This window comes from Schistosoma mansoni, chromosome 1, assembly GCF_000237925.1.
Source record: "Schistosoma mansoni strain Puerto Rico chromosome 1, complete genome".
Classification (NCBI taxonomy): Eukaryota; Metazoa; Platyhelminthes; class Trematoda; order Strigeidida; family Schistosomatidae; genus Schistosoma; species Schistosoma mansoni.
This window is the reverse complement of record NC_031495.1, coordinates 132,205-144,548: the sequence shown is the minus strand read 5'-3', so window position 1 is coordinate 144,548 and position 12,344 is coordinate 132,205. Positions and strand designations below refer to the sequence as shown.

The following is a 12,344-nucleotide window of genomic DNA, read 5'->3' as shown; positions in this document are numbered from 1 at the left end:
CGCGCCAGAGCACTTAACCGATAGACCACTGAGCCGGTCGGCATTCCATGGTGTTTATGTCTAACTCCAACCAATCCACGAAGTTGAGCAACGGCCATCCACTGCTTCCAGGTTTTCCCTGGTGGTCTAACTTCAATTGACTCACGCTTTCAACTATGAAAATACCAAATCTCTACAAAACACCTTCTAATAATAATAATCATATGCTCACTAGTGACTGACTTCGAGAGGCAAATTCAGGAGTTCCAGTGAGAATCAGTGACCAGTGGAGTTGTGAGATATCAACTCACTGAAGACAATTGGTGAACGGTTGCTCAATTTCATGGATTGGTTGGAGTTAGACATAAACACTATCGGATGCCGGCTTAGTGGTCTATCGGTTAAGTGCTCTGGCGCGAGATATAAACTCATCAAGATTCATCTTTATCCATTAAAAATGCTACATAATTAGTTTCCCTTTTTTCTTTTTCTCTTAATTTAGACAAAAACAAATGATAAATGTAATAGATCTATTGTTAAAACGTGGAGCAAATCCAAACACTGGTATACGACCATTACCAGCATTATTTTTAGCTGTACAAGCCGGTGATCCTGAAATGGTTCATAAATTAATTCAATATGGTGCAGATGCAAATATATGTTTACGTGTAGATGTAAGGGTTGATTTTTGTTTATTGTACAATAATTTCATGAAGGTTCATGAGTGAAAGTTAATTTAGGTTAAAAGTCTATGTAATCCATAAAATTAACAAATCTGTTATAGAAATAATGATGATATCCTCATTATAGACTAATTTCGAGAGATGATTCCAGGAATTCTAATGGGAAGTTGTAACCAGTATGAGGTTTGAGATAGTTACTCATCGATAGGGTTGGAAGATCCTTAAGTCATAATGATGATTGATTGAAGTTAGAATTATAAACCATTTGATATAAACTCATAGGATAAAAAGTTAAGCTTTTCTTACTTAGGCTTGGAGGTTCTTGGTGGGTCAATGGACGCACATTGCTGAGAAGGTCCGTATTAGGATGGAACAGTTATCCAGTTTTAAATGATCGCTCAATAAAGATCAGAAAGTGATACAAACTATAAAACTTAACCTTCATAAACTTATTATACTAATAATTGATACCAGTTGGTAAACAAATACAAACTAAAGAGTACTTGACAGTTGTTTTATGCTGATTTAAAATCTTTTACCGGGAATTTGAAGCAGACACTAAAAGAATAAAAAGCAAGTGGAAAGGATTGCTCAGGACAGCGTTCCATGGAGAATGCTGGTGGGAGGCTTATGCTCCTCCATGAAGGGTAACGGGCGTAAGTAAGTAAGCAATAGTCGAACTTAGAATCCCCGAGTTTTGTGGTGAGCAAAAATCAATACGTTTTCAAGTCAATGTTCAACTTCTTATGTATTTTATATTTCCAGCTTTGACCAACTCACCAAAAAATATGATTCTCTTTCAGCATCATTGTTGAGCGATAAAACGTTCATACTGATTCATGCGTAATCTATTCTATTGAAACACACTTATGTGATTGATATACTTTTATTCTTTACTATCAGATATATCATCCAACTCCTATAACTAATTTGATCGTTTCTGTACCTAACCACATACAGTTTGTGGTGTTGCGGTGAACAAAAACACAATTGGGGTCAATCGAATGTACTTGAAAACAAAATTACAGAACTTATTAGCATAATCTGAGAACCATACAGTAAATACTCCATTTGTAAAATGTCAATCAATTGTCTCAAACTTGACAGTTCCTTTTCCAAATATCAGTCAATCGTCTCAGGCTTCATTATTCCACCATTTCCATATCAATCATTCTCTGTTCTCGTTTTCTTTCCTTTGATCTTCTTCACCTTCTGCCTCCATGCATTTCACTTTCGATTGATGATACATACTACTTATATCAGTCGACATCAGTAGCACATACCATAGTATGATTAAAATGGATGAATACGATAGTACGGATGATTGTTTACGGATAAGAAACACGACTTCTTCCCCTCAACACCTACCCTGTTATTGCGAAGAATTAGTATTCAACGATGGATATCAAATTCATTTATTTCTTATCAATTCTATAAAAGATAACAATGGGGAGATTCAAACAAACAATACTAAATGAATTTAAACTTCACCCCATTGCACAAGCAAGTGGCTATCAGGACTCAGTGGACGAGTGGATAACGAGATAGCGTTTGAAGCCAAAGGTACTAGGTTAGAGTCCCAGAGCGAACATCAACTCTGAGATGCAGGTACATCCAACTGACGAGTCCCAAATAGGACGAAACGCGCGTATAAACTGGATTCCACTGCTAGCCACTATCCATCTATGCTAACCATGCTTGTGAACTTAGGCTATATCGGGGCAATACGCACAGTGTGCACATATGCCAATTAGAGACTGACCAGTTGCAGTCCTAACACATCGATGGGAAGATTCAAACAAACAACACTAAATGAATTTAATTGTTATATAAGGTATTACTTTTTTTGTTTTGTTTTTCTTTCATTTCATTACTAGAGTACTTCTGAATCTGAAAACCTCGAATTAAAAGGAATTTATATTGATGAAGATGAACCACCATTAATACCAAGTTTAGATGGTCTAACTGTTTTACATTATGCTGTACTTGTTCCAAATGAAATGGGTGTAAAATTAACAGAAATTCTTTTAGAAGATGGTTTAGCTGATCCAAATAAACAAGCTACATTAGATGATAGTTTCAAATTGAAAAGTCAATTCAATACATCAATAATATCGGGAAATTCAAGTGTACGTACATAAAAGTAGCATATATAATTGAATCTGAATCCATTTATTACATCATCTACTAGAAATAAGGATTCATTTGTGCTTAATTGTCACGGTTTTGTATATTATGATACTCGAGAGTGTACATGTTACATGTAGTAAACCCATAGTCTCATTCATATTATGAGTGAATTGAAGCTAGACCACCATGAAAAACCAGGAAGCACTGGACGGCCGTTTCGTCCTATTGTGGGACTCCTCAGAAGTGCGCATCCACGATCCCACACTCAACATCGTGGATTGGTTGAAGTTAGTAATTAACACCGTTGGATGCCAGCCGGCTCAGTGGTCTATCGGTTAAGTGCTCTGGCGCGAGACCGGTAGGTCCTGGGTTCGAATCTCGCTCGGGAGGCGAGGTCATGGATGCGCACTGCTGAGGAGTTCCACAATAGGACGAGTTGGTCTTCCAGTGCTTCCAGGTTTTTGATGGTGGTCTAGCTTCAACTGACTCATGATTTCAACTATGGAAATACTGAAATATCCACAAAACCTCTTCTGATCATTCATATTATCTATCTCTTGACTATGATACTTTTAACCATCAAAATCGCCTAAACGAAATAGATTAAAACTTCTTGTATCTTTTTTTGAAAATATTTTCTCTCAGTAGAATCTAGTGAATGCTTCAATTTCTAGACTGGATTCATGAGTTAAATTTACCTTCATTACATGTTAGTATTTGCACCAAAACTTGAATATGCTACTCATGAAACTACTAATTCACGATACTCACCAACTTCTACAACAAATACGATAGTTTATAAGAGTTTTTATTTTACTGTCATTTATATTTAGAACCTAATTGAATAAGTCCCTTCTGAAATGTAGAATCCTCAAATGGATATTTCGATTCATTCACAACAGTGTAGATTACGCGTTACTAGTCTGTACTTTGTCAGGAAGCTAATTATTTCTATAATCATGATTCTTTTAATGGTATCAAGTTAACAACTGACTTTAGTAAATATGGTTTGATGGAGTGATTGATTTCGCATACTGTTGTCCAATAAAGTTATATTTTACTGAACCTGATTCTAAGTTCACAATTTAAAAGTTGAAATCATTTCTTAATTATCCATATGTCTACTAACAATCAGATTTTATAGGACATTGATTTCAAACTTGCATTTGAACTAATCTTTGTATTACAGTTATTTATTCTATTTTCAGAAGAGGTTTTGTGGAGATTTCTGTATTTTTAATAGTTGAAATTATTAGTCAATTGTAGCTAGACCACCATGGAAAACCTGGAAGCACTGGACAGCCGTTTCGTCTTATTATGGGACCCCTCGGCAGTAAGCATCCACGATCCCGCACTCGCGAGGTCCGAACCCAGGATCTACCAGTCTCGTGCCAGAGCCTTTAACCGATAGACCACTGAGCCGGCACTCAACGGTGTTAATATCTAACTTCAACCAATCCACAACGTTTGAGCAACCGTTCACCAATTGTCTTCAGTGAGTTCCTATCTCACAACAGACGTGGTTTGAACTCCACTAGTCACTGCTTCCCAATAGAACTCCGGGATATGTATCTTGAAGTCAGTCACTATTTTCGATATGACGGATACCCTATGTTATTAAGTATTTAAATGGTACTTCATTGGTTAGAAATAGAGATGACCTGTCAAACTAATAATGTGTATAATAAATGGTACATCATCAAATTTCACGTTCTCAGCTTACCGTTTACTAGACATCACACCTAAGATTTTATAATCCATCAATAGTCAGAGTCCATAAGTGGGCTTACCTGAAGAATCTGAAAGTAAGACAAAACAACTGGTTAATGCTTCCTGGATTTTAGTATCCCTTCCCCCCCCCACTAGCTTATATCAAGTTATGGCATCATCATTTGTTCTCTTAATAAGATTGACAATTGAACGATCCCTAACTTTAATTTTATATATCCCTTTAACTTTTAGGTGTATATGCATTCATTCGTGTAAGCTCTAATCATCTGTATGTTTTGTAGTAATCTTAATCCTCCCCCTTGTTTTCTGTCTCCTTCCGTCTCTAACTAATGTATTTAGACACAAATCTCACTAGATTCTGATAACCATACAACAAATAGCTAATTTACAAAATAACAATCAATTGTCTCAATCGTCACTGTTCCTTCTGTAAATATCAGCTCATCTCCAATTCCACTGTTCATGCGTTTTCCTACCAATCGCGCTTCATTTCAGTTTCTTCCTTATCGGTCTTCTGCCAAAATACATTCTATGACTGACCCTCGCCATATACTACTTATATGGATATAAGTAAACCACACTAAACTACCACTGCAAAGTCTGGTAGTAAGATAAAAGTTTCCAAGAACCTGATTTATTGTTCAACGGTTCTTTAGATAAAATTATTTCATAATGTAAAATACATAATGTGAACTTGTTTGTTTGTTTTCAATCATTGTGATAAAAAAAATAAGGTGAATACACTCAGATCAGATGAGTAAATGAAAACAATGTGTGCCAGAATCGATCACAATGGCGCAGGTGTATACACTCGCCTATGATAATCGTCTGTTGCATCTGTGCTCAGACAATCATTTATTTTAAGCAAACACTAGTTTTAGGCATAAGGAGAGACATCATCTAACATGGTGACCCCCTACGTCAAACCAACGTTGGATTCAAATAGACCATATGGCCATCAGTCATCGTTGGAGAAGAACTGTAGAAGACTGTCGCTCGTTCTGGAATACCTGTTTTGGACTCCGATGATACGAAGACGCATTTGCTTGCGATTCACTGGACTATTGCCAACTTACGTGACTTATGGCGAAGGCGAGATATCCGTCTATCAATTAAGGGACGAGTATACTGAGCGGTAGGGTATTAGGTAATGATGGTAAATCAGTTGATGAGGTTGTGAATCTTCATCAACTGAGATGATTAAACCACGTGTTACGTATGCCTGAACATCGATTACCACGACGCTCAATGGTGACTAGTGTTGGAGATGGTTGGAAGGAAGTTAGGGCGGCCAAAGCGAAACGTGGCATCAGTGTTTGAAGTTAATAACTACTGGTCTGAGCCATGTTGGTAGATGCAGACTACATGGTTGGTGTCCGTACAGCTATCGTAACCAATGGTTGGAGACTCTGGGTGAATGGCTCAATATCGATCACAATGGTGTAGGTCTATATACTCTCTGTCTTCCCTTAATCCTTGAGAATAAAATTGCTTGATGTCTTCCTTTCTTCCTGTACTATATCCTTATATACATTCTTTCTTTTATATATGACCACGACTAAATTAACTACTTCTATGAATTTGGTGTTCATGTTGTTGTGCTAATGAGTTATGGCAACTTGGACCGATGCATATATGTGCCTGATCCTACGTTGAAGCTGACTGACTGACTGACTGTTAACTTTTAGAACAGGACTAAGATAGAACACTAGTTAAAACGTTTTAAAAGAATTATCGGCATATTGCAAGTTATATTTCAATGCTGTGACTTACATATGTAAACATTAATACATCGAAAACTATTCATTATCCATATCATTACATAGTAATACGTTTCACTGTGAATTTGAATACTAAGATGCATATTGTTTTCTAAAATTATATGAATTTTCAGCGAGACTATAATTTATGGACGAGCCAATCAGAAGAGCATGAGGGATTTCAATGTCACAGCGCCAATTTCAGTATCTGATGCTCATGTACGATCGGTTCACAGAGGATTTTAGAGAAGGCTTGTCAATTAAGCTGCTACAACAATTGAGACTACTAAGAAGTTCCTGTATTTGTAATTGCGGTAATTAAATGACTTGTAGACCATGTGCAGACTACCGTGATGTTGTCCTTCGACGTAATATCTGTTAAAGGAAGACGTTTGCTAGAAAAAGAACCTTTATCTTTCGATCCAAATTGAGACTAAGGCAAATTATAATAATTGCCGCCAACTGTATAATAAAAGCACCAGTAACATTGGCTGCAATAAGCTTAGACGTTACTGAAGCTTCGGCTGTACATTGGTATTATAGTGAACAGAACACTGTTTGGGGACAATCGAATGTATTTGAGCAAAAATTACAGACTATCTCAGTAAATTCCGATAACCAAACAATGAACAGTCAATTTGCAAATTAACAACCAATTGTTTCAATCTTTACTGTTTCTTCTCTTATTCCATTGCTCATGCATTTTCCAGACGATTGCGCTTCATTTCAGTTCTTTCCTCATCGGTCTTCTGCCAAAATACATTCTATGTCTGACCCACACCATATACTACTTATATGGATATAAGTAGACCACACCACAGTATAAGTGTTGTGGGGACATATCTATAATAAAAATGATAAACTTACACAACCGGAGTAAACATAAACAATAATGAAGCTATGTAATCGAGGCTGATAGGGTTTTTATGACCTTATCATGGCTTCAGAGATCGACTATTATGGAGCCATATGGATATGTTCCTCTACCATATGCATTACGGAACATGTAAAAGAAATTTACCCACTCTAATTCTTTGGTGTTGTATAATATATTTTCACTCTATACTAACTGTCTTCTGATTGACTAATATTTCTCAAGGTCACTTGAGATTCATTCAAAGGTCGCCCATAAATTATAGTCTCGCCGAATTTTCTATTGAGTTGATAAGCTTAAACCGTTCTTCAAATGTTTCAGTTTGAACTATCCTTATTCTTAAAGTAAGACCCGAACTTGAATGCATGGATTGCTAATTAGCCAATGACTTGGGTCAAACTTACTTTGCTTTCTTCCTCATGTCGACTGATTAATTGAATTGAACAATTGATCATTCTTGATGTTTTATAAGCACAATTTACTTTGTACTTCATGTCATCACATTGTTGTCAAGATGTATTGATTAGAAGTGTTTACCATAGTAGTTACAAACAATGATTCCCTTTCAAAATGGATAGTTCTTTCTCTTTTTTTTAAAAAAAAATAATGCACATTTTACTCTGTTATTCTTTTACTCATTATTTGCACAGTTTGTATTAATTAGTTTGTAGAAATACACTTGTTTCTTAGCACAAGATAAATGTTGTAAGTAAACTACTTGTATATACAATTTATCATGTTATTTACTCCATGAATACACTGATGATATCTGTCATTCTGTGTTATTATTAATAGGATACAAAGTTTGTGAAAATTTGAAGTAAGCTCATATGACAGACTCATTCCAATTGGAATATCGTGAAGTACTGGATGGTTGTTTCTTCCATCAACAGTGTTGACTAGTAACCTGAAAGGTGATCGAGACGAAGAATTTAAGACACTTTGGCGATTTTGTAACCATCATATAACTGATATTTCCAAAATCAATTAATCTGCAATATTCAGTGATCATTATCTTTTGTTCTTGGTGATATCCAGATTATTCCCCCATAATGTTCACTAAGAATTAGATAATTGAGACGCATGAACTATCTAGTGCATCTAATTTTCACAGGGTGTTTAGTCAAATTTGGTTTCTAATGTTACTTAATTTATAAATATTGTCAAACTTTTTCATATTAGTAATAGATCAGAGGCGGTTTTGTGGAGAATTTAGTATTTTCACCACTTGAAATCATGGGTCAGTTAAAGCTAGACCACCAAGTCTGTTGTAGAGATATCAACTCACTGAAGAAAATTGGTGAACGGTTGCTCAAAAATCATGGATTAGTTGAAGTTAGACATTAACACCGTTGGATACCGGCCGGCTCAGTGGTCTATCGGTTAAGGGCTTCGGCTCGAAACTGCTAGGTCCTGGGTTCGAATCCCGTGAGGCGGGATCGTGGATGCTTACTGCTGAGGAGTCCCATAATAGGAAGAAACGGCTGTCCAGTGCTTCCAGGTTTTCGACGGTGGTCTAGCTTCAATTGACCCATGATTTCAAATGTGAAAATATTAGTAATAGACTGACTGATATCATTTAATCGCTTTATCATCATTTCAAGGAGCAAAATTCAGGAAAAACAACACCTGAAGAAAATCGAATTAATGAAGGTCGAACTCCACTACACTTGGTTTGTTCACGTGAATATGATTTACTGGTAAATGATTACAATTTTATTTTTTAACAAATCATCTCATTATAATTTAACTAAAATTTATTACAACCTATGACTTCTAACTCAGATAAATACATTTCCTACACTTCTGCCCAACAGGCTGAGATAATGAGAGAACTGAGAAATGACTAGGAATCTATAACTGGTAAAACTAGTTCAATTGGTATGCAAATTATGAGTACATTTCTCCTTCTGACTCCATTATCAACATGCAGGTTGTGACCTTGACTAAGAGTATTGTTGGCATGTCTTGTTTGTAATTCCTCATTTACTGTCAGACCTTAAGACAGCATGCGATCATATGTATATAATATGCCCAGATTCACCTAGGCTATCATGAATGATGGCTAATCAGAGTTTAGATACACATGAAGTAAGATATTAGTTCGGTTACTTTCTATAAATCAAAAAGTCCTCAACACGTTTTAACATCTAGGATTTCATTCTCCTATTAGTTAAATGCATGTTTTTTTCAACATTCGTTCATATTAAATTGCCGCGACATTTGCTCAGTATAACGTTCAGTTGTATGATTTCGTTGTAAAATCCATATATACATCCCAGTCATCTATGATATTCATTGGCTAACCGCCAAATGACAGTAAAATCTACTAAAATCAGATCGAGAAATCATCTCTCAATTGATAGAAGAATTTCTATTCATTGAAAACCAAGTATTCAAAAATTTTATATAGTTAAGATCATGAGTCCATTGAAGCTAGACCACCGTGGAAAACCTGGAAGCATTGGACGGTCGTTTCGTCCTATTGCGGGACTCTTCAGCAGTGCGCATCCTCTGCTGAGGAGTACTGGGTTTGAGTCCCAGAGTGAACATCAACTCTGAGATGCACGTACATCCAGCTGACGAGTCCCAAATAGGACGAAACGCGCGTCAAACTGGATTCCACTGCTATCCACTACCCATCTTTGCTTACGCAGTTAGTAGAGTTTCAATTATTCAAAAGTGCAACACAAGATACTAGACGCGCTACTTCATGAACTGAATAAGGGAATGTTAATAAAGGTCATCCACTGATTTAGATACATAATGCTCAATACAGGACCTAAAAATATTAGATTCAGTCTCATACAACACCATGACTGAGCATTGTTAGCTAGTTCAAAACTAAGAAGAATCAACTGTCTACTGCTTTGTAGTTCTCAATTTATTATTTAAATAATAGCCCTAATATATTGAGTATATAATGGAATGAACTCAATTTTCCCTATTGCTTCCTTTTCCTATTCATTAGAATTCAGCTATCATTACAAAATGCCTTTTAAAGCATAATGCTAATCCAAATTTATTGTGTAATGGTCATTCAGCGCTCAGTGTTGCTATAGCAACTGGAAATGATCCAGTAGGTTTTTTATCTGACATTCAAACTAATACTTTGAGTTATTTACTTTTATAACTAATAACTATAATTTTAGCAACATCACATGTTTCTATCTATCTCTTTGTAATTCATTTCCGAAACTCCCCATCGGACTCTTTTAGTATCATATTCAGTAGTTGATACTCATTCAATTGGATATATTGTGAGAAAAAAAGCAATAGTATAATCAGTTGTAAATAGATTATATATATTTAATGGATCTATTTAAGTTTTCATACAGGTTATTCTGTCAAAACATTGACAAAACATTAATGGTTCAGAAGTGGTTTTGTGGAGATTTCAGTATTTTCATAGTCAATTGAAGCTAGACCACCATCGAAAACCTGGAAGCACTGGACAGCCATTTCGTCCTATTATGGGACTCCTCAGCAGTAAGCATCCACGATCCCACACCCGCGAGATTCGAACTCAGAACCTACTAGTCTCGCGCCAGAGCACTTAACCGATAGACCACTGAGCCGGCCGGTATCCAACGGTGTTAATGTCTAACTTCAATCAATCCACGATTTTTGAGCAACCGTTCACCAATTGTCTTCAGTGAGTTGATATCTCTACAACAGACTTGGTAGAAATCCACTGGCCACTGCTTCCCACTAGAACTCAAGGAAACAATAATGTATAAATTCATCTTAATGAATGCAGTTTATTAGCCTTCCTGAACCCTTGTAAGGGTTTCAGTGCATTTGTTAGAGCCCTTACACGGTTGTGTTAATTTCATGTATTTAAGCTAAGCATTATGAGCTTAGGAATAAACGTTTTATCACTAACTAACATAAGCTATGATATAATGATACTTTATTGTTACATGAATGGACAAATCTCGTTCTGAAGCCAATGAGAATGAGAAGCTTTATGATTAGGTCGTCCGTCAAATACTCGTAAGTTACTAGTATTTGACCACAGATGTCTTAGAAATATTGCTAACATCTGCTGTGATCACCAAGTAAGTAATAGTGAGGTTCGACGCAGGGTATTAGGAAATGATGGTAAATCAGTTGATGAGGTTGTGAATCTTCATTGACTGAGATGGTTAGGCCACGTGTTACGTATGCCTGAACACCGATTACCACCACGCGCTATGCTGACTAGTGTAGGGGATGGTTGGAAAAGAGTTAGGGGCGGCCAAACCAAAACATGGCATCAGTGTTTGAAGTCACTAACTTCTAGTCTGAGCCATGTTGGTAGATGCAGACTACCTGGTTAGGGTCCACGTGACTATCGTAACCAATGGTTGGAGACTCTGTGTGACATGGCTCAGAAACGATCACAATGGTGTCGGTGTATACACTCTTTATCTTCCCTTAAACCTTAAGATTAAAATTGCTTCATAACTTTCTTCCTTCCTATACTATATCCTTATATACAACCTATCTTTTATATACTACCACCACTAAATTATCTATTTCTATGAATCCGGTGTTCATCTTGTTGTGCTAACGAGATATGGCAACTTGGACCGATGCATATATGTGCCTGGTCCTACGTTGTAGCTGACTGACTGACTGACTGACCGTCAAATATAGTCTTACCCAAACTATAGAGAAAGACATGAACATTTACCACGTCTGATACTATCATTTATACTGTCAAGTGGCATTTCAAGTAGTTTACAAAGATGTTTCTGTTGCTCATTATTAGTTGCATTTGAATTTTGAGCAAAACACCTAAAAGTTGAATTCTCGACTCTGATTGGTTCATCCCTACACTTTATTTTTACCCATGTTTGTTTTCAGTTGTATATTGACTAGCATTGGGATTCAAAACACTGTAAATAAGTGGCAATATGAAAGCAGATATTTCAAGATGTGGATATGCAAATAGAGACTGAGAAATTTCAGGCTTCAACATTAACAACGATTAAATAGAAGCCTTTACAAAGATAACCGCTATTAGAAAAATAAATTATTTAAAAATATCAGAATGAGGGGTTTTATGGAGATTTTAGTTATTTTATAGTTGAGTTCATGAGTAAATTGAAGTTCGATTACCATGGAAAACCTGGAAGCACTGGAAAGCTGTTTCATCCTAGTATGATGTTGGTGAGCACTACTCATCCACGATCTTACCCG

General features: G+C 36.2%; 1 protein-coding gene and 1 non-coding gene across 2 annotated transcripts in view; both read left to right on the top strand.

Annotated features, from left to right (window-relative positions):
* The window catches only part of Smp_160490 (hypothetical protein), a gene marked incomplete at both ends in the record, with an annotated part of 51,102 nt that overhangs the window by 29,731 nt on the left and 9,027 nt on the right, over positions 1 to 12,344 (top strand). Inside the window, 4 exons of the mRNA XM_018792894.1 lie at positions 482 to 653; positions 2,540 to 2,791; positions 8,762 to 8,857; positions 10,129 to 10,236. Of these exons, the coding sequence (XP_018647461.1) occupies positions 482 to 653; positions 2,540 to 2,791; positions 8,762 to 8,857; positions 10,129 to 10,236 (628 nt within the window). The remainder of the gene's footprint in view (positions 1 to 481; positions 654 to 2,539; positions 2,792 to 8,761; positions 8,858 to 10,128; positions 10,237 to 12,344) is intronic.
* On the top strand, positions 8,524 to 8,593 carry Smp_tRNA_01885_Pseudo_CGA.1.1. The gene has a single exon. It is a non-coding gene (tRNA).